General features: G+C 39.8%; 1 protein-coding gene across 8 annotated transcripts in view; it reads left to right on the forward strand.

Moving 5' to 3' along the window:
* The window catches only part of PPP2R5E (protein phosphatase 2 regulatory subunit B'epsilon), a 107,055-nt gene that overhangs the window by 50,567 nt on the left and 32,861 nt on the right, over positions 1-23,627 (forward strand). For all 8 annotated transcript variants that reach the window (XM_005285882.5, XM_005285884.5, XM_008168226.4 and 5 more), the window contains one exon: positions 13,518-13,714. In XM_005285882.5, coding sequence (XP_005285939.1) covers positions 13,518-13,714 — 197 coding nt within the window. The remainder of the gene's footprint in view (positions 1-13,517; positions 13,715-23,627) is intronic.

Raw genomic sequence — 23,627 nt, forward strand, 5'->3', positions numbered from 1 at the left:
TCCCTGGAACCTAACCCCCACTATTTACATTAATTCTTATGGGGAAATTGGATTCGCTTAACATCGTTTCACTTAAAGTCACATTTTTCAGGAACATAACTACAATGTTAAGCGAGGAGTTACTGTATTAATATGCCTAGTAAGGAATCTATTTGTCAAAAAAAAAAATTACCAGAATCTTCTTTTTTTGGGTCTGTGTTGTTACAGACATACTTGCTGACAGATATTTTGAAATAAATTACCAAAATAATTGAAACTGGCATGATTATATTGTGTTATTTTAACAAATAACATTTGCAGAATTTGGCAGAATTTTAAAATATTGTGCACAGAATTTTTAATTTTTTTGGTGCAGAATTCCCCCAGGAGTAACAGTAGCTCAAGACCAATACCCAAGTTGACACTGTGTCAAGTTTAAAAGTCAAGCATCAGAGCTTTAAAGAAAATTTCAATATTGAAGCTTCAGGTGCAGAGACTTGATTTTGTGGAGTCAAAGATTAATCAAAACAGAACATAAACCAAAATTATCTTGGAGGCTTTAAAGAAGCATCTTGTCACCAAGTAACCACATTTTACTGGCTCGAAGAAGCTTTTAGCAGAAGTTCAGAAGAATGATAAAAGCATACAGCAGTGATCAGAAAAAGATGAGTTTCATTGCAGAATAGCTGGAGCAGGAACCTCTACATTCTGGTGTGCAGCTTCTGCAAGGAACTCCTATGCTGATTTCAGTCAGGGGTCCATTTAGAAAGTTATATTAGGGATGAGGCACTGACAGTTGGAATGGGCTCTGAGGTGTAGGGCAAGGAGTGATATGTGCTCAGTTACTGGTGCTTCAGAGCTCCAAAAAACCCAAAGGCAGAGATTATTCATGGCCCATCTTGCATTCAAGGTGCAATATGCTGGATAGGAGAGACTTGTGAGATCTTCAGAGAAGTAAAATTGCAGGTCAGTAATTTTCCTTTATGATCACTAGTCTAGGAAAATCGTATTGTTCTACAGCTCAGGAAGACCCAAAGCCAGATCTGGAGAAATAGTATTTGATTATTGCCTTCCAGACAAACTGTTGATCTGTATTTAAAATACAGATGTATCAACAGGCCTGAGCCTAAAAATTAAAATCTGCTCTCGGCTTAAGCTCACTATCTTCTTCGAGTAGTGTCTCTATGGGTGCTCCACTGTAGGGGTGTCTGCGTCCCTGTGCTGCTGATCGGAGAACTTTGGTAGCGGTGTCCGTTCAGCCTGCACGAGGCAAACCAGTGCGGTGGTGGTGGTGGTGGGGAACCCTACACAGTTCCTTCTCAACAGGAGTTGTCCCAGTGTGTGGCAGAGGCACTGCAGATACCACTACCGAGGTGATCAAGTCACACCACAAACTAGTGGACATTTTACATTCTTCTTCCTCGTCCAGAGTAGCCCTCCCTGTTAATGAGGCACTCTTGAACCCTGCCAAACTCATATGGCAGATCCCCGTGTCAGTCCCACCAACATGTAAGCGGACCAACAAAAAGTATTATGTGCCGGTGAAAGACATGGAGTTTCTCTTCTCCCACCCACCTCCCAATTTGATCACAGTGCACATAGTTAATTCAAAAGGCTGCCAGCACCGTTTCAAATCCACTCCCTATGACCAGGACTGGAAGCACCTGGACCTTTTTGGCAGGAAAACATACTCTTCAGCCACTCTTCAGTTCAGTATTGCGAACTATCAAGCCTTAATGGCGAAATATGATTACCAGAGCTATTCAAAACTCAATTCCTTTATTGAGCAGCTCCCAGATTTGCACAAGGAACAATTCAAGGCCATGGTCAATGAAGACCTACTGGTGGCAAATACATCTCTCCATTCTGCACTCAATGCTCTGACCGAGCGGCACGTTCCATCTCTAATGCCATCATGATGAGATGAGCCCCTTGGCTGCACCTATTAAGCTTCCCAAAAGAGGTTCAAACAACTGTGGAGGGACCTGCCTTTTCAAGGGACAAAACTATTTGCTGAAAGGACTGAATCGTCCCTCCACACCTTAAAAGACTCCAGGGCTACTCTTTGATCCCTCGGGATCTACACACCTGGGTATAAGAGAAAGTACAGCCATTAGCTGTCATTCAAACCCCATTTGTCGCGATATCCATCTCAAAGGTCATATGAACCTCAGAGGAAGAAGTCCAGGTTCCCCAGACAGAAACCCTTGGGATCTCAATCTACTTCCTCTCAACCTTCCTCCTCAAAGCGACAGTTTTGATAGGTTGGTTGAGGTGCCCATAGACCACTCTCCTCAACACCGACTGATGCTGGAAAACCTCACCCATCTCTTTGGATGCCATCTCACCCCATTCTGCAGCCTCTGGGAATGGATAACCTCCAACAAATAGGTGCTGGAGATTATTTGAGATGGGTACTCCATACATTTTGCCTCCCTCCCTCCTAAAAACATGCCTGACCCTCTTCAGGGACCCTTCTCATGAGATCCTGCTACGAAAGGAGATAAGCCATCTCTTCAACATAGGAGCCATAGAGGCAGTGCCCAAACATCTAAGAGGCAAAGGCTTCTACTCTTGCTAATTCCTGATACTGAAGAAAAAGGGAGTATGGAGACCCATTCTAGACCTCAGAGTGCTCAACAAATTTGTCAAGGCTCAGAAATTCAAGATGGTCACATTAGCAACAATTATTCCAGGATTAGAAAAAGGAGACTGGTTCTCAGCCCCTTGACCTTTCCACATTTGTATCATACCAAGTCACAGACGAGACCTCAGGTTTACACTAGGCCAAGACCACTGCCAGTACAGAATACTCCCTTTTGGCCTCTCATTGGCCCCCAGAGTATTCTCCAAGGTCTTCTCCATAGTGGCGGCCCACTTACACTCCCAGGGCATTATGATTATCCTTACCTGGATGATTGTCTCCTCTGGGCACGTTCCCTTCACCGAAGCCCTACGAATCAGCCATCTATATCAGAATCTGGGCTTTCAAATTAATGCACAAAAATTGACATTAACTCTGGTACAGAGGTTAAAATTCATCGGACCTGGCCTCAACTCCGTCCATGTGACGGGGCTCCTCCCACATCACAGATTCCTCAGCCTCTTCATGCTTCTAGAGACAGCCCCCAAATTTCGGCCAGACACTGCCTCCAGCTTCTGTTAACATGAGCCACACTGCACATGAGATGCCTCCAAGCGTGGTTTGGTTTACAGACTGAACAGAGACAACATAAACTACTATCGGTGCCCACCAAGATCAGACAATCCTTGAATTGGTGGAAAGACCCAATAAACCTCTGCAGAGGAATTACATTTGTTCAGCCTTCTCTATCGCTACCACTGATGCATCCCTCATAGGATGGGGCGCGCACATCTCAACGATCTCACAGTGCAGGGCAAATGGTCTCCATCCAAGACATGTTGTCACGTCAACCTGCTTGAATTCAGAGCGGTAAAAAATGTGTGTGCTCACTTGCTCCTGCTGATCAGAGGCATGCACACAAAAGTCATTATGAACAACATAGCCTGCATATATTACATAAACCCACAAGGAGGTGCGAGATCACCCTCCTTGTGCATGAAAGCACTAAAGCTATGGAACTGCACTGGTGCATTTCCCACAATGTCACAATATCTGAAGCCTACCTACCGGGTGTGCACAACACAACAGTGGAGAGTCTCAGCCGCAAATTCCCACATGATCATGAATGAGTGATATATGTCGTGGAGTGTCACTGAATCGTCTGACAATGGGGGACACCCACAATAGACCTGTTTACCACTTACCAGAACAAGAAACATCCACAGTACTGCTCCAGAGGGGGGGATCGGATTACACTCCCTGCGAGACGCTCTCCTCCTCTAATGGGGCAAGGACCGCCTTTACACCTTTTCCCCCATTCCCTCTATTACTGAAAATCCTCTTGGAAATAAAAAGAGAAAAAGCAAATATGTTGATTGCTCCCACCTGGTCCAGACACACATGGTATCCTTACCTGTCACAACTGGTGTACTGTCCACCATGACTCTTCCAATGACTCCTTACCTTCTGTTGCAGAACAAGAGGCACACACTCTCCATCCCAACCTGTGGATACTGCAGCTCAAAGCCTGGCTCCTTTGTGGTTCAAGCACATAAAGACATCTTGCTCTGAGGAGATACAGGAAGTGTTATTACACAGTAGAAGTGTAGCTAACTGTCGTACCTACCTACAAAAGTGGACTAGATTTCAAATATGGTGCCAGCCCAAAAGCGTCACCCTGGATGCAGTCACTCTACCTGTAATCCTAGACTATCTGTTCACTCTCAAGAAATAAGGACTTTCTAGTAGCTCACTAAAAATCCACTTAACAGCAATTGCGACCTTCCACCAGCAGGTAGAAGGGTACTCAATTTTCTCCCACCTGACTACGAAGAGGGTTCTCAAAGGCGATGTGAACCTCTTTCCTCAACCCAGGCTTCCCTCCACAATGGGATCTCAATCTAGTGTTAAAAGGACTGAATAGGTTGCCATTTGAACCCATGGCCACTTACTTTTTAACTCACCTTTCCATGAAGATGGCGTTCCTGATCGCTATAACTTCGGCAAGAAGGATAGGGAAGATAGCGGGTCCAATGGCACATACCCCCTTCACAGTGTTCTTTCCTGACAAAGTCATGCTTAGACACATCCGAAGTTCACTCCCAAGGTTACTTACGCATTTCACGTGAAACAGCTTATTCACCTTCCAACCTTTTATCCCAAACCTCATCAGGATAACAGGGAAGCCATCCTCCATATGCGCGACATGAGGAGAACCTTGGTCTTCTGTTTGGACAGGACAAGATTTTTTTTTAGAAAATCTCTGAGACTCTTCCTCTCCATTGCAGATAGATCAAAAGGTACAGCGATTTCTACGAGATCTGTCTCCTCGTCCGTCGCCTACTCCAAGGGTATCTGTATATCAGAAATCTGCAGAGCAGCTACTGAGGCATCTGCACATACCTTCGCAGAACAATATGCCATTCTGGGGAACTCTGCTGCAGACGCCACATTCGGTGCCACGGTGCATCTTCTATAACAGACTCGACTCCGAAGCCCCAGCCTCCGGTGGGGAGAGGCACTGCTCGGGAGTCACTTAGAGTGGAGCACCCGTAGGGACACTACTTGAAGAAGAAGAGGAAGTTACTCACTTTGTGCAGTAATGATGGTACTTTGAGATGTTTATATCTACATGAGTAATGTTGGTGCCAGTTAACCCTGCATTTTTGGCTCACAATACTCTGCCCTGCTTGTATAATGGTTCAATATACGTAGAGAGCAGAGTTGGGGAACAGCTTTGAAAAAGCAGCCTATTCTAGATGAGCGATTACTGACTCCATAAAGCATTCATAATATTGTCAGTTAGCTATGAAAATTAAATGAAAGTAATCAGGCAGATTACTTCTCAGGAGTGTGTCTAAGGGAGAGAGAAAAATATATATACTTGGTTGTACTTTTTGAGTGAAATTCTATTTTGAAAAATGTCTGTATAAATATGTATCTTTTTACATAACAGGTCTGCTTTTTTATTTGGAATTAAGCTAAAAGAAGGTACGCTAGATTCTATTCTTTCTTGCATGTCAATAATAGAATTGTTTTGTAAATTCCAGTTACTGGGCCAATTGATTGTCAGGGCAAATCCATTGGCAAAAATAGTGATGTAGAGATATATAAATGATGGGGAAATTTGGCTTTCATAATACTTATAACTGGTGGTGATGCACAAGAAAGAAAGGAAGAACCCATCTTGGCTTTCAGATCCCCTGTAGTTTGCGGGGCTAATAGTTGGCAAAATACCTTTTCACATGTAAATTGAGCATGTTTAATCTGGATATCATTGAGATGCTACCATATGTGCAATGACATTTTTAGAGTCACTTCAGAATAGGACTGCACTTGATTATTCAGCTATAAATAATTTTAATACTTCTGTGTAGTGCTTTATTATTTTCATAGACTTATAGTAGTCTAAATTTATTTAAATATAATAGTATTAAATCTCTCTGGAAATGTGTAATCCTATGACCAAATACTTGCATAACAACAGCACCAATGTGAAAAGCATAGCATGGCTGACAAAAATCAGCATTATAAAGTAGTCTGATTCATTTGACCCAAGGAAAATATGCATTTAGTGAGAAATATCTTAATCCCCAAAATACAAAATTCCTGCAGGACGTAGGATTTTAAGTAGATAGAGCAATAAATGGCTTGCACTAGATCTGGAATGTCTATATGGAATAAACCTTGTCTTTTACTGTTAATAATCTGATGCTGAAATGATTTCACCTTTTGGGGAAAGTATGTGAATACAGAGTTCTCTTGTGATTGGAAGGCATAAATAAGATCCGACAGCTATTGCAGGTTAAAACATTTATTCTTAATTACTAGTTCTGTTTTCCTCTTGGCTATGGGATTTGTTTTGCATTCAGTTTGTGTTTTGGATTTTTTCAAGCTTAATAATATATCACACACAATTTCTAAGTTATTAGAAGGCAATTTTTTTTTTATATGCATAAATTAATCCACGTAATGAATGTAGTGAAAGTAATAGCTGTCTTCAAAACATTTAGAGGATGAAGTTAGTACTAATGAAAACAAGTAGTCTGGTAGCATTGGTTTGGGGCAATCCTAGTATAGGTGAGCGTTTTGCAGTTTTTACTGCACATGTTCCAAACATTTCATTTGCAATCTGCAACCCTTTTGTTTGTTCTGTTCGCAGGCCCCTATTGAGTAGAGACTGCCAATCTGTCCCAAATTGTATGATGGTTTTGTAATTTGTAAAATGATGACTAGTGTCACCGTAACTCACTTTCATTTGTGAAGCTTAAGAAGGATTTGAAGCCAGCTCTCTGAAAGTGAACAGCTAGTGCACAAACTCATTCTACCCAATCCTCAAGAAGATACTTTTAATTTGTTCATAAAATGTATGTTCTGTATCAAGAGTGTCATATTATGTAAATACAAAAGTGTTGTACTACAGTATATTTTTATTTATTATTGTCCACAATAATACTGTAATGTCAAATTTTGATCACCATCTTTGAACAAAAACATAGTTAAATTTACAAGAATATAGTGTAGGGTAACAAAAATAACAAAGGAAAAAGGGTTGGTATTGGGATTATTTAGTTTGAGAAAAGCAATTAAAAGCTAACATGACTGAAATATTTAAAATATTTTAGAGTTACTGTTCCAGGAGTGCTAATGAGAACCACAGATAAGGTTGCCCAAGCGTTTCTATTATAATGCTCTATTTTGATTTGGTTATAACTGTGTGATTCATACTAATTTTTGTTACAGGTTACTGATTATTCATAAACTTCAGTGAACTTAATTCATCTAGAAATCTGATATGAAAATATTTTTTGTTGTGTTTTAAATAGCTAAAGGGGAAACTGTCAAGCTTTTCACCACCCAAAGGTCATTTTCTTTAAAGGTTTCAAAATGAGGATTTCCTCAACCACTCACTTAATTATTATTATTATTTTTTTTGTTTACTAGAAAGAAAACCATACCTTCTGGTGTGTCTTAAACATACTAGTAATGGCATGCATTCCCCCCACTTGATTTGTATTTATAGTGTGTTGTCGGGGGGAGGTTGTTTTACAGTTGTCTGTTAGAGCAAACATCTGTCCTTTGTGAGTACCCTAATCTTTATAACTGCAAATAAATAAAACTTGTAATATTCAGTGTTACTAATTTTTGAGCTCTAAAAGCTTGATAGTGTTTCTTTAGGAAAAAATAAAAACATTGCAAAATTCACTGAAAACAATGGGACTTTCACCTGTTGGGCACAACTTAAATTTGTGTTTAATTTATCTCAATCTGTGTCTTATCAATTAATTATGCAAGTTAATTCTTTATCTTTCTGGAAATTGCAGCTTGACTATAGATGAAGTGATTTCTGTTCTTAATTGTCATGTTTTATTCTTTGACTTCCTCACCTTTACCTGCTCTTTTTCAGACCTTCCTTATTTCCTTGGTACAATGTAGGTATTATTAACACAAGTTAGAATCTATTGGGTCTAATCTATCCCTTTTGATTTTATTATGAGATGATTATTGCTGTGTATCTTGAGAAATCTGCTACTGCTTTGATGTGCAATAGTGATTTTTCTAAGGTATGTAGTTATGAATGCCAACATACCCCAAGTAAACATAAATTTCTAATTCATAACTAGAAATCTGTACGTAGTTTTACCTTATTTTTAGTGCAGATAATTAATATGTGATCACCATTTCAATGTGGTAGACTGACAGTAATAGTAAACTGGATTTGGAGGTCCATTGGTAGAGAGAGTCTCCTGTAAGATTATCAGCAGAAAGAAGCTGACACTTCCCTTGCCCCATACTATTTTGCACTGAAAGTCTTTCATCATCTCTGAAAGTCTTTCATCATCTCCTCTCCAGTCCATCCCTTAGAAAGATTAAAAGATTATACAGTAGCGTCTTTGGACCTCTGTTCACAGACTGCAGTCTTTTAAAGAACTGACCTTTCATGATGGAAAACTGAACTGAAGTAGTGGGAACTGGCAACACAAAATAACTTTAACATGGAAGATTGATTTGTTGATTTCTGCTGACCCATTTCCTCTTGTGCTGAGTGCATCCTGCTTCCCAAAGTCCTTTGTTACCTTTATCCTTAGAGAGTTCATCGTTCCCTTCCCAACAGAACTGCCAAGAGCAATTTCAAAACTGTGTTGCATTCAGTTTTTCCCCATGAATTGATCTCTGTTCTAATTGATTGCTTAACTGATGATTTGCTTCTTAAAGAAGGACTAGATCAAGAAGAATTTTCACAATTTGTGTACTGATTACAAAAAGTCTATAATGACTTAGTTTTAGTGTGTTTTCTGATGCAGTGTGTCTTGCATAGCATCATCTTTGTAGTTTCTGCTTTGGAAAATACAATTTATTTTCTCCCCAAGATTTTAATTGAGAGAACTTTGAAAGAGATTAACAATTATTGTGGTGCCTTTTTTACCCCTGATTTTAGTTTAAGGTTCCCCAGCATTGTAATTTGTAGTAAGTTTAGATAAGCTATGTAACATGTTCTGGGGTGAGCGGTGCTATATGCCATTAGGCTTAAGCCTAGGAACCATTTTTTGAGTTAATTTTCCTTTAGACAGACATAGTGAGTGTCAATATACATAGGCGCCGACTTCCTCTCTACAAGGGGGGTGCACGACCCCCCTCCGCTGCAGGCCCACCCTCACTCCACCACTTCCTCCAAGCCCCCACCCATGCCCCACCTCTTCCTGACCCCGCTCCACCCCCAGCATCTTCTGCCGCCCATGCCTGGTATCCTGGCTGCTGGCCCCTTGCCAAGAGTCCCGGTTGGCAGCCGGGACCCCATATAAAACTTGAGGGTGCTGCAGCACCCCCTGCACTCCTAGTTCCTTGCCTATGTCAGCTCCTTGATGGTTAACCATTTAACCAATAGAATTTTAATAGGTTACATGGTTACTATTTTTAAACCCTATTTATATCCCTACTGCCGGTGGGTGCTAAGCACCTGCTAATTTTTTTCTGTGGGTGCTCCAGGGCTGGAGCATCTGTGGAGTCGGCACCTATGCTAATATAGACCCAGACCCCTACCTTCCCATCTAGTACAAAACAGATACACAATTTATATAAAAATATATACATAAATGTGTGTATCTAACATCATGGGTTTTATTGATGCAATATGCAAGTTTCAAAGAAATGTAATGAATTATAAAAAGTTTTGAAACAGATTACAGGCTAGAACTAAGCATTATATATGTTGTGGAAATAACACTGAAATACACCTAAATACAATAGATACCAACTACCTCATTTGAACATAGCTTATGTTTTGGAAGAGATTGTTAGTGCCCATCTCAGAGAAGACTAGGTTCTAGGATCCCTCAAACACACTGTAGTTAGGCCACTACTAAAAAAGAAAATTCTGAACTCCAATCAGCCACCTCCCAGTCTGACTCTTGAAGTTCCTTTTTTTGTGAAAGATCATCAAGAAAATGGCAACATGAAAACATGACAGATATCTAGCTCCCTGAAGCCCCTGGCCTTATTTGGTGACATTTCAGACTGGAAGTGGTACTAATGGAAGTTGTTGCTCTTCTTGTGCAATGGGCAGAGGCCAGATACCTTTATTGATATCCCTTGACTTGTTATCAGATGTCAGCACTTGCTGACACAGCTATGTAACTTTATCAAGATGGCTGTGTGACAATGCGGTTCTGGCGGGATCCAACTGAGAGTGCCAATTCAGGACAAATTGCTAAAACAGGGCAGTTACAGCCCAAGGCTGGGGTTTCTCCACCTCTAAGGCAAACCAAACCAGACAGACAAAGAGGACTTTGGTTTCACCCCACTGGCTAACCACAAGTCACACAAACAATTTCCTTAGACACTCCAGTTTTCCAGTATCACTGTCAGTGCCACTCGTTATGGGGACAAATGGTTATGAAAACCAATATCCCAATATACACAAAAAAGGTTCTCTCGATCCCAAAGGACCAAGCCCCAGACCCAGGTCAATATACAACTCAGATCTTTCCCACAAATCATGCTGTTGCCAATCCCTTAGAATCTAAAATCTAAAGGTTTATTCATAAAAGGAAAAAGATAGAGATGAGAGTTAGAATTCGTTAAATTGAATCAATTACATACAGTAATGGCAAAGGTCTTGATTCAGGCTTGCAGCAGCGATAGAATAAACTGCAGGTTCAAATCAAGTCTCTGGAATACATCCCCAGCTGGGATGGGTCCTCAGTCCTTTGTTCAGAGCTTCAGTTTGTAGCAAAAGTCCCTCCAGAGGTAAGAAGCAGGATTGAAGACAAAATGGAGATGAGGCCTCAGCCTTATATAGTCTTTTCCAGGTGTAAGAACACCACCTTGTTCTTACTGTGGAAAATTACAGCAAAATGGAGTCTGGAGTCACATGGGCCAGTCCCTGCATACTTTGCTGAGTCTCAAGGCATATTTGCCTTTTCTCAATGAGTCCATTGTATAGCTGATGGTTCTTAATGGGCCATCAAGCAGGCTAGGAAGAGCTAACACCAGCTTGTCTGGGATGTCACCCAGAAGCATAGCATAAATTTGCAATACAGACAGTATAGAGCCGATATTCATAACTTCAACTATAAAACTGATACACACATATAGACAGCATAATCATAACCAGTAAACCATAACTTTGTCTTAGACACCCCATTTGACCCCCTATATACAAGATTTGGGTGCCACTACAGGACCTTGGTTGCAATAATGATCTATATGGTCCCAGATTATATCAATAACGTCACAGGCTGGAATAGCTTTAAAATGGTGTTTTGCTCATTGCTTCTGATAGTTTTTAGAAGGTGGTGATGGTTGGCTGCTCTGTCTCAAAGGTTCTTATTTGTGGAGATTTGCAAGACTCCAATCTGTCACATCTTCTGTTCAACATCTATACAGAGCCTCTGGGAATGCGTTGTGTGGAATTAGAACATGATATAAATTGCAGTATCATTAGTACACTGCTGACACCTATCTGGCATCTTCTCCTTTGACTCAGACATGGGTGTTGCAGAGCTCACTAAATGCCTAGCAAATCTGAGATCTGGAATAAAACCAACTATCTGCAACTCAGCTTGTCCACGACAGGGGTTATTCTATGTAGCAAGGAGGTTGAGGATCTGATGGAATCGATAATTGCTCCGTAAGTGCTACACATACAGGAAGAAATTGCAGAGGGTATTGAGCTTTGCCATGTCAGATTTATCTATTTTAGTGCAGAATGTCAGCCATATGGCTGATTACGTATTCATTGTTTCTACAGCAATCCAATATCTTCACTGCTTTTTTTTTTTTTTTTAAGATTATACCAACAAAAAATAATTAATGTGTAGTGGATTAGGAAGCATCTCTTATTCAGCACTTTAAAATAAAATACAGTTGTGCAATCCTTTAGTCTATTAATATGAATTTGAGCCTTTAATAATTTGTTCTGCAAGGATTTACTTTTGTAAAATTCATAAAAAATTTTAAACATGAAATTAGGCATAGGTATATATAATTTTAATTTAAATCTTTAATTAATGTGCTTTATTCCAAAATAAACCACACTTATCAATTTCCCATGTTTTCCAAGTATTCCTTAACCTGATCAACACTATACCCTGAAGATTAAAAAACAAAACAAAAAACATACCAGTGGGCCAAATGTTGGCCCTCCTTTATATTTGTGCATCCCTGTTTAAGAAATGTGACTACGTAAAAGATATGACTTGTATTAAGAGAAGAAAGTGTGATATAGTTGATCTTTTGCAGATTATTAAAACAGTATACATGACAAATGTATGAAGTGTTAACTGTTTCTAGCTGAAAGCTGAATAGAATAAGCTTGTATGCTTTATTTGTAGCATTTCTTTGAAGATCACTAAGTCCATCGTGCTGTGTAAACCTCTTGAGCTAAGCTACAGTTTCTTAAAAAAAAAAAAAAAAAAAAAAATTGGGGTGGGAGGTAAGGAGGTAGCCTTCCTTAGTTGTTTGGCATCTTTTCTGTTTAATATCAAGGTTCTGTTCTATAATTTTTCTATTATCATCTTTAGCCTCATGTGTACATGAAAATCAGATAAACTAAATGTACTACATATTCTTTTGAAATAATGTTTAATAAGGTAACTAACCTGCCACTGTGAATAAAATAGAAACTGTCAAGTGTTTGAGCACATTTATGGTAGTGCTGTTGAGTCCATTTTTATTTCATGTAGTTTTGCTAAGCGCTTGATCCAGTAAGACTGGCAAAACAGAGAAAAGCAGCAAATATATACGCACTCACTTTATCAGCCAAGAATATTTTTCTACTTTGGGAGAAGGGTGTTCAAATATAAACTATATGTAAAGGATAGCATAATCTGTTGCTTTGGCAGGATTCTATAACAGAAGAGCTTCATTGACTACTGCAAAATTACAATTGATTTTATTACAGAAAGTGTCAACATGGGAATAAAAATTAATGGGACTGTGAAAATTTGTTTGGAAAGTCAGATTTATTCGGATGGTGTTGCTGTATGGTACATCACTTTTTGAAATATAAAGATTAATTCAGATCGAGCAGATAGAAATATCAAGTTTTAGAACTTTCTTCCTTCTTTATAGTGTAAGCTAACTGTGGCTCTGATCCTGTGAGATGCTTAGCATCTCAGATTCCAGTGAAGTCGGTGGTACTTGATTTCCGAGCAGCTTGCAGGATTAGGTCTGATATGTAGGTATGTTTGTACTCTCCTCTAAGTCTTGGAGATCTGGTAAATGTTACTTTTAAAAGCAAAAAAATTAAATATAGTGGTACATGCGGTATCCAAGATCTCAAAACTACTGAATACGCATGACATTTCTATAAAGGGTTTAATTATTAGGTTGAGCACTGTTTTATGAAAACTGTATGGAACACTGCTTTCTTTTGAAATTGCTCTTCAAAAAGAATTCCTATTTCATATAAAAAGATGCCAGACTCACAAAGATTTCCTTTCTTGTTTCATAGACGTTCCATCTTCAGAGCAGCCTGAACTGTTCCTAAAGAAACTTCAGCAGTGCTGTGTAATTTTTGACTTCATGGACACACTATCAGACCTTAAAATGAAAGAATACAAGCGCTCCACTCTTAATGAACTGGTGGACTACATTACAATAAGCAGAGGCTGTTTGACAGAGCAGACTTACCCCGAAGTAGTTAGAATGGTGAGTTTCTTCTTTACGGTGGACATTTTAGATCCACATACAATGCCAGTTACATATTGGGGGCCAAAATGAACCCTGGAATAAGCGGACTAAATGTGGCCTTTGGGTTTGTATTTTCTAGGAAAGGTCACCAGAGGATACTACTTCTAAGACCAATAAAACTCAAATTTTCACTTGCAGTTAAGTGAAATCAAATTAGGACATCAAAACATGAGTGTCAAATATGTAGAAAAGTATACCCAGAGCAATTCAAATTTCAGCATTCAGAATATGAAGTAGACACAAACTCATTGTGCTTTTTTCCCTAGTGAAACAGAATGGAATAATTTTAGAATGTTTGTTTGTCTTTATTTTTTGTAAGATAAAAGCCATCTTTAAATCTAATAAAATCTCATCACTAAGGAACTTTGTCACTTTTGCCATGTAACTGAGCATTGAAAAGTGATGCATAGGATCAACATTAAAATTGCAGTGCTTTGCTTTGTAGATTCATAGCAACTACAATTAAGAGGTCACCAGGAGTTCTCAATGGTAGTGGTAATCTTATTAATAAATTATCAGCTAACACAAGTGCCTTCAACATCAGCACTGAACGACTACCAGATAGCATGAAGTGAAGAACATTAATTGCAAGCTTTAAGATAGATATTATAAACTCTTACTAAATTGACTCCTGAAGCAAAAGACAGATATTCAGAAATTGACTTTGTGGTGTTGGTTCTATACTGGTATTATGTGATCATTGAATCTGGTAATAGCCACACACTTATAGAGAACTATGAATAAATTTTACATTGTGGTATGCATCCACCTTATTTTTTTTGTTACACACAAATTATACACAAATACATACCTACGCTAGTGATTGTCTGAATTATGTAGAAGTGTATGTTTTATACCATTGGAATATGTATTTGTGTGTGTGTGTAATTTGTGTTTTGCATATTTCATATATGTGAAAAATACAAAAAAACTGCATTAAAAGAATGTTAAGGTTTCATATGGAAACTTAATCCTGGCATTTCCTAACATCTGAGTGCTTGTTTTTGCTACCTTCACATTGTTAATGCACCTTTTTATGTAATTATAAAAATATATTGCATGGGCAACGTTAATTTGGCCTTATGCATGTGCATTATGTTACAGTCTAGAATTATATGATCACATACTGTTTCTTCCACAGGACCCCTGCCTTATTCAGTACACAGGAAGGATGGTGCTTACTCAGTGAACAGAAGCTATTCAATATCATGTTTTATCCTCATTGTTCCATGTGTGGCCGCATGCCTTATTTACTGTATACTATTCAAACCCCGCTCTGAATATAGAATTATTAATTTTCTCCTGGGGGTTTCTGTGGTGCTCATCCCTATAGTATCAGAGTGCTTCACAAACATTAATTAATTAATCTTCATAAAATTGCTGTGAGGCCAGAGGGTGGTATTCCCTTTTCAGAAATGACGAACTGAGACAGAGAAAGGTCAAAAGTATCCAGTAATTTTGGATGCCCAAGGCTTGATTTTTTTCAGAGAACTTAACATTTTTTTATCATTTTTACTTGCTCAGAGCACAGTTTTCATTGACTTCGGTTGCAGCTGAGAGTGCTCAGCACTTCTGCAAATCAGACAAGTGCAAGTTGAGCATTCAGAAAGTCAGTGATCACTTGTGAAAAGTTTGGTTTAAGTGACGTCCCCAGCATCACATAGGAATTCTTTGGCAAAGGCAGGAATAGAATCCAGTTCTTCGGGCAGCATTCAACTGCCTTAACCATGAAATGATTCTTTCTTTTCTTGCAGTTCCCTTCATCACTTACTGCACACCTTCCAATTTCTACAACAAATGAAGAAGGGGGTCCTACAGACCAGTGGTTCTCAACCTTTCCAGATCACTGTACCCCTTTCAGGAGTCTGTTTTGCCTCACATAACCCAAGTTTCACTTCATTGAAAAACTACTTGCTTACAAAATTAGACATAAAAATACAAAAGTGTCACGGCACACTATTACTGAAAAAGTGCGTACTTTCTCATTTTTACCATAGAATTATAAAATAAATCGATTGGAATATAAATATTGTACTTACATTTCAGTGTATAGTAGTATATAAAGCAGTATAAAAGTCATTGTATGAAATTTTTATTTGTACTGACTGCGCTAGTGCTTTTTATGTAGCCTGGTGTAAAACTAGGCAAATTATCTAGATTAGTTGATGTACCGCCTGGTAGACCTCTGCATACCCCCCAGGGGTATGCGTACCCCTGGTTGAGAACCTCTGCTGTCGACCACAGCTTCCTTTTCTGTGCAGATTCAGTCCCTGAGCTTGGTTCATCCTGTGCACTGAAGGGAGGGTGGGGTACCTATAAAAAAACAGTTCTCATCATGTAATTAAAGGCTATCATAATGTATACACACAAGGGGAGCAAATTAAGGTTTTACAGGCAATCACAATTCTATCATTTCCTATCTTTTGAGTACTTGATTTTAACATTCTTTTAAATGTAGATTTTTGTATGTGATATTTTTAAAGGAAAAAGCCGAAAAAACAAATTTCATCACATTGAACCACGTGGAAGTCGAGTGTTGGGAACTTTATATCCACAGCACAGGCTTCTGCCTCTTGACATCAGGGACTAACTGATAGCAGTACTAGGTTTTCGTTTTCTGCTGTCGACTGGCATGTCCTTGTCTGAGTCCCAGTCTTCTTCCTTACCCTCAGCTCCCTGTCCCAGGTGTAACTGCTCACTTCTCTGCATTCTAGTCAAGCTAGTTCCTCTTCCTCCTCACTGCTTGGATGCCAACAGGGGAACATTGTGACCACAGGAGTAACAGTCTTGGTTCCTGTGCCTGGTGGTACAGCAGTCCTTGGCTGCCGGGAGGAGGAAATGCGGTGAAAGTCCTGCTTAGTCCCTGCATGCTCAGTGCAAACAATCTTTGAGGTATCTGGCTGCCAAACTGGTTCATAATTTGGCCAAATTTGGGCAGATTTTCACAGGAACAGCAAAAATTCACACCCTTGACAACAGGATAACCCTTTTGCCAAATTTCAAGTCCCTTCTCCAAAGCATGGAGGTGCTATAGCTTCTCAATAAAATGGTTGTAAAAATGTTTTAACATGGGCAAATCAACATTTTTTCCCATACTCCTGAGGAGTGTCAGAATTGTTTTTGTTGAAATTTTCAAAGAAACCTCAGCCTAAGGAAGACGCATGGCTTGGAAAATTTCTGCCCAAATGATTAAAGTTTGGCAAAGTTATAAGCAAAAGAAAACAAGATCTTACAATGGAAAGTGTCAGGTATTGCTACCTATGCCAGCTATAAAGTACACACGTGCACACACACTTTGCAGATGTATTCTATATAAGTATTATGCATGATGATGTGGCATAGAGTATAAAGGTTTTTAAAACATGCTGGGGTCATGTTGCTCATGAGTGTTGAATCCATGAGTGAATTATGCAGGTCATCCTAAATGAGTGCTAATAAATATTTTTTGCTATACCACACCAGCATGTATTTTGTATATGCTACATATTTTACAGGAAAACGGTCTTAGACATGTACTGTTTTTTTCATCACTTTGCCAGCAAAAACTAAACTCACATAGTACCATGAGTCCAGCTGTACAAGCCTTAGAGGAAGAGAGAATCCCTCAACATTACCTAAAATAGATGTTTAGTACACAGTGTTTCCCCTTGGCTAAGCAGTAGTCAATTTTGGAACTTTGCAGCAGGTCGCTTTCAGTTGCTGGAGAGAAATTGATGTTGTGAAGTCAGGTATAGTATAACTTGTTTATTTACAATATCTACATGAGTCCTGTTATTCTTAAACTGAGATAGACCTAACTGTGTGAAGGCCGCTTTGTACACCCATTCAGTGACCATGAACAGACACAAGGAACAGCTGCTTTTGTGCATGTTCCTCCAGGTCTCCAGCTATCCTCCCAACTGCCATTGATCTTCCCTTTCTGGCTGACCTGTCATGATCCAGTCAGGAGCCAGGAGAACAGCAGCAGATTCACCCTTAGTAAATTCATCACACTGCTCTGTGTTGACTGCGCAGCACATTCATCACAATAATATTTTGATGTTAAGGTATGATATCTTAAGACCTACCAAAACTAAACATAAATGCTATTTGGAAAACTTGGTGGAGTATTCTTTTGATTGTGATGTCTAACACTTTTGGGTTGCGACATACCCATCCAGGAAAGAATATTGGCCATCTTGGCCTTTGGGCCAGTGTAATCTTGTGGGGGAGGGGTGGAATTCCATATCTGGAGGGGGGAAAGGGAATCAATTTTAAGACTGATTTTTTAAAAAAAGGAGGAGCAGGGAGGGGATAAAAAAACACCTCTTTGAGCTGAAGGTTTGACACGCTAGCAGTCACTTAGCTAGAGGACTAGTGGCTAAAGTGCTGGTCACTTGCTCCTTGTCTTGATTATCTGGAGGCATCTGACTTTAAAAATATATTCCATATGGAAAAGCTTTTTAGGTCATTTATACAGTTTTCTAAAATGCATTAGTTGTAATTTTTCTCTGCCTATAAAACCTAAAAAGTTGATTTATGATAGTAAGGCAGCCTGGCTTTATAGATAAAACGATATAAAATCCATTACTAATAATATTTTAAAACTCTCGAAAATGTTTCTAATTTTTTTTGGTAGAATACATGTTGTTAGTGGTATGGTATAAAGGTTTTATAGGCACTCATTTGGGATGCTCAGCATAGCTTACTCATGGATCTGCAGCCTGCAGCTCATGCAGTTCATGGTATTTAAAACTTAATGCTGTGGTCCAGTATTCTGGTATTCTCCGTTTGTTTGTATTTGTGTACACCATTCCCCCCTGATTACATTTATCAGTCTGTTTTTTAACCAACCTGCTTTGCTTGTTTTAACTTTTGAAGCTGTGCTAACTTTTGGAATTTGTATTGGCGGGGAAAAAGTCTTATTAGTGGTCACCTGACATACGAGGCTATCACCGGCCTTATAGGAATTATCAATATCACTTGCAGTAGAAGAATAACTGGCACTTGTGCTAATGGAAATCGGAGGATTTATTCAGGAGTGTATTGCACAAAGCCCATTTCCCCTGCAGTTTTTGGTGTGTCATTTAGTGAGCATTTTACATCCTTTAGAATTCAGCTGGTCTGAAGAAAAAGGCCCTTACCACTTAAAACACAGTGTATGCAAAAGAAAATGTCAGTGATACAGTTTTATGGACAAAATAATATGGTACTTAATTTGAAATAATTTACCACTGTCTGAGCAAAATTTGCAAGCTTAGAATAAAGTAATGATGGTGATTTTGCTCTTAGATTAAGCACTGTTAGTTGAATAAAATGAATGTTTGTATTATCCGTGCATTATCCTACAGTGTGCTTGCTAGGGCTTTTTTATGCTTTCAAAAGGTTAACATGTAGATTGAGAAGCTGACTGTTTCTATTTAAAAAGGCAAATGGATGGGAAAAATGAGTTTTGGTTAAATTTAAAACCTTGAATGAATTTCTGTGGTAGGTGCCCATTCTTCCCTTTGCAAATTATAAACCCCCCACAAAACATTTGCTGTAGTGTTTATGCTTTAACCCAGGATAACTAACACACTACCTTTTATTGACTGGATAATGAAACTCAATTGTGATACACAACTTTTAGAGCAAAATGTTCCTTTACTACCTGACTCTTAAATGCAAAATTTGACCATAGTGCACTAGGTGTCTTCCTGAACTTTTCTATCATTACAAATTAAGTGCAATGAAAAAATTAACCTGCATAGGCAAAATTAAACTCAAATCAGGACTATTCTGGCAGTCCTGGCCAAAAGGCTTGTGAACAGCACAGTGACAGGCAGAAATCTGTTGTAAATAACTAAGTCAAACATCGTTTACCAAACAATACATCCAGAGAGACAGATGCTGATCTCTGTTCCCGTGGTATAAATCTGGAATGATTCCATTGACTTCATAATGGGTTTATACTTGCGGAAAGAGATCAGAATCTGGTTCAGCGAATGTAACAGAAGTGAGAGAACTAGTAGATAAAGCTAATCCTGGTTAAAGCTAATCTCCAAACCCTTGGTGTACAAGGCAAACAAAGCAGTTGTTGAGGAATCCTTTTTAGGTGACAGTGCTAGCAGTCAGACTTATCGTAATTGTGAATTTCTTCATTTTCATTAGCTTTGCTTATGATTAGTAGTGGACCCTGGCCTCAAAATCCAGATCCAATTTCAAATGTTCCCAAGTTTAAAGGCTGGTTGAATCAGCAGATGTACTGCAATTCTGTACCTCTTTAGTATTAACATTTTTTTAAAATAACTTGCTTTGTGTATTTTCTCTATAGTTTTTTGGGGAAAAAATCAGATTAGATTTACACAATATCAAGTTTAAATAAAATAAATAAAACATTACAATTTTCCAATAATGGATAGTGACAGATTTTGGCTAAAATATTCATTTTAACATCATTTTAGAAGGTTTGTGACAACAAGTTAAGAAATATCAATCTGCCAGAGTCATTGCCTGAAAGATTGCAGTGCTAAATTTACAAAAGTACACAAAGAGTGTTTTGAAACCATCTAAGAACTCCTGTATTCTTGAACTCCATTTTTTAAAAGTTTTTTTTTTTTCTTCAGGAATAAAATGGTACTGCAGAGTTAGGATCCTCTGAACCTAGTAATGGATTTGTAATGGAAGTCCCCAGATACCTTTAACTAACTGCAAAGTTACCCAAGGCATTTATGAGATATTGAAATTTACAGAAGATGTAGCTATAAAATATGAATTTGAAGAAGTAATTTTAAATTTCTGCTTGAGGATTGTCAGGTGATATTGGCAGTAGAAGCAAGAAAAGAAAACAATCGTGTTCACACAGAACCTAACGCTTTCATACATTTTATTTGTTTTAAATATAATTGACAGCAAACTGATTAGTTGGATGCCAGTCACTCAGTACTTGTTAAAGAAGCATCCTCAGCTTGAAATCAAGTTGTTTTCAGACAATGGGTTATAAGTAGCTACTACACCTGCCCCTGAGTTTTCCTACCAATTTTTGTGGTTTTAGAATAAGATTTGCTTATTTTTAGAATGCTTTTTTCCCCCCTGACTCCTGTTTGTGTGGGTCATTTGCTCAGCCCAGGAAACTGACTACCTAATTATACAGGAGAAATGATGAAACTGACTATGTACAGCTTTTAAATGAGCAAAGTAAATAAACTGGAAAAACAAATTAGAGAAAAACATTGTGCTTCTTTGAGTAATGGTCTCTATTGTATTTTACTGTGAGTTACACATGCGTACCGTGTACCTGAGCCAGAGAATTTGAAAGTAGTGTCCATTGGTCCGCACGTGCACCCTGGTTCACCTCGTATTTCTGCACCTTGTATTTCTGACCGAGGGGATAAAAGGTGGTACAGACTAATCGTCTCTTCAGTTTCTTCTCACCACCACTTGGTCTAGGTTGGAATCTAGAGTGTCCGCAGCTTTAACTTCATCCAGTTTGGGTACCAGACTATGCCCAGTACGCTGGGCTTCAAACTCCGAGCTTCTTGACCATGGTCCTTCTTGGTCAGTGATGATCACCAACGATGCCTGTACTGCCTTGGGGAAGCTCACATTGCGGCAAGTGTATGCTGATCTCGTTCCTTAGCTATATTCGAGAAGGGCGGGAGCTTTTTCTCCACAAACGCCTCATGGAGAAGGCGATGAGGCCCAATCGGACCCAGGCTGGCGAGACCCCGCCCCCATACATTCAATTGATTCAGCAAGGCGTGCGCTTCCTGCTGCAAAGTGCAACTCTGATGCGGTAGAATCCATCCTCACAGACCCCATGGCAGGGCCTTGTTGGGAAGCTAGGAAGCACTCTCATAAGCATGAGACTAAGTGTTCCTTAAAGTTCACTTCAAAGGAGTCGGACTCGACTGTAAGCAAGCCTACCAGCTCAGTCCATGAGGACTTAAAACATCCTAAGTCCCAGAGGCACAACAAGAACGCCCACAAGCATTGGACTACATCAGTTCCAGACTGTGTCCTGTCAGTACTGTCATCCCTGACTCCAAACCCCAGGATCCATCTGCACCAATGAAGCCCGATCACTGCCAACTCTGGATACCACCTTTCTCACCAGCTCTGATGACCTGGACAAGCAGAGTCCCCCTCACACTGGGGAGGTCTGAATGTGTTGCCACCCCACAAGATGTCTTCACCCTCCCAGATGCAGAATCCTCTCCTCCATTGGGACCCTCTGTTTCCCAGGATATAATATCTTGTCAGAGAGAACCAACTGTGCAATGGAGCCTGTTAAGCTCCCGTATGCAGAATACACCTCCCCTCCAACGGAGCTGGAATCAGCCTTCTGCTCTGGAGATTCAGAGCCATTAGCTGAATTCCTCTTCCCTTACCATACTTATCCTCCACCACCCAAAAGACCTGCACAGGTTCAGGACCAACCTCTGCCTCATCTAACTCACAGCTGCTGGTACCCCATGCCTATTGACCCCTCTTACTGGCCATGTTGGGAGCCTTGGTATCTAGTTAATCTGATCTGGTAGGGAGTCACCCATTGCCTCCCCTCTAAGGGGATGCTCAGGTCTACTTCCAAATCCGACAGAGGAGGAAGAATATTACGCTCTGATTCTGCCGGAACCAGCAAGATTGCCATCATCATTCCCAGATGAAACAGTGACTTTTGCACCCCCTCATCCCCATGACTTCAGGCGGTTCCAGGACCTTCTCCACAGAGTTGCTGGAGAACTTCAGATTCTCCTTGAGGTGGTCCAGGACTCCTAGCACAAACTCTTAGCCATCCTGCACACCTCTGGAACTAACAGAATAGTTTTCCCTGTTAATGAAGCTATGCTGGAGTCAGGTAGGACAGTTTGGCACACACCCCCACCTCCACAACAGACTCAGCATCTCAATCTCCACCTCTGGTTCGACGATATTTTTTTTTTTATGGGAGCTTGATAGCTGCGAAATATTACGCCCAACACCTTCCAACCCCAGCACACCATTCTGGGGACTTCCAGCATGCTCTTTCAACAGTTAGAGTGCAATAACAGACAAGTGGGTGCTGAATGTAATCCACTCTGGCTGTATGATAGAGTTTGGATTCCTACCTCTCGTGAAACCCCTCCTCCCCATCCCTCTTCAGGGACCACTCTTACAAGAGTATTCTCACACGAGCTGAACTTCCTACTGCAGCAAGGAGCAATAGAACAGGTTCCTCCACAATACCAAGGGGAAAGGTTTTACTTAATCTACATCCTAATACCCAAAAAGAAGGGTCGTTGGAGACCAATCCTTGGCCTCCACTATCTGAACTGCTTCATTCTCAAACTCAGATTTTGCATGGTTATATTGGCAGCAATAATTCCATCTTTAAAAAAGGGCATGTGGTTCATAACTGTGGATATGAAGGACACCTACTTTCACATAGATGTTCAACCCGCCCACAGACGTTTTCTCAGATTTATCTGATTATTTTCAGTAGAGTACTCCCCTTTGGAATAGTAACCGCCCCCAAAGTCTTTACCAAGGTATTCTCAGTTGTTGTGGCCCACGTCAGATGTCATGGCATCATTTTCTTCCTGTACCTCAACAACTGGCTCCTTGTTGCAAAATCCTGCCCGTGATCCTTCTCAGTCACTGATGACCACCAGTGCTGCATGTACTGCCTTGGGGAAGCTCACATCGTGGCAAGGTACAGTATATGCTGATCGTTCCTCAGCTGTACCCAAGACGGGTGGGAACTTTGTCTCCACAAATACTTCATAGAGAAGGCCAGGAGGCCCCCATCAGACCCAGGCTGGGGAACCCCCCTATATATCTGCTTGATTCAGCAAGGAGTGCTCTTCCTGCTGCGAAGTGCAACTCCATGATGCAACATCTTCTCTCTTCATTGGGAGTCTGCATAAATATAGAA

The sequence above is a fragment of the Chrysemys picta genome, chromosome 4 (genome assembly GCF_011386835.1).
Source record: "Chrysemys picta bellii isolate R12L10 chromosome 4, ASM1138683v2, whole genome shotgun sequence".
In the NCBI taxonomy this organism is placed as follows: Eukaryota; Metazoa; Chordata; order Testudines; family Emydidae; genus Chrysemys; species Chrysemys picta.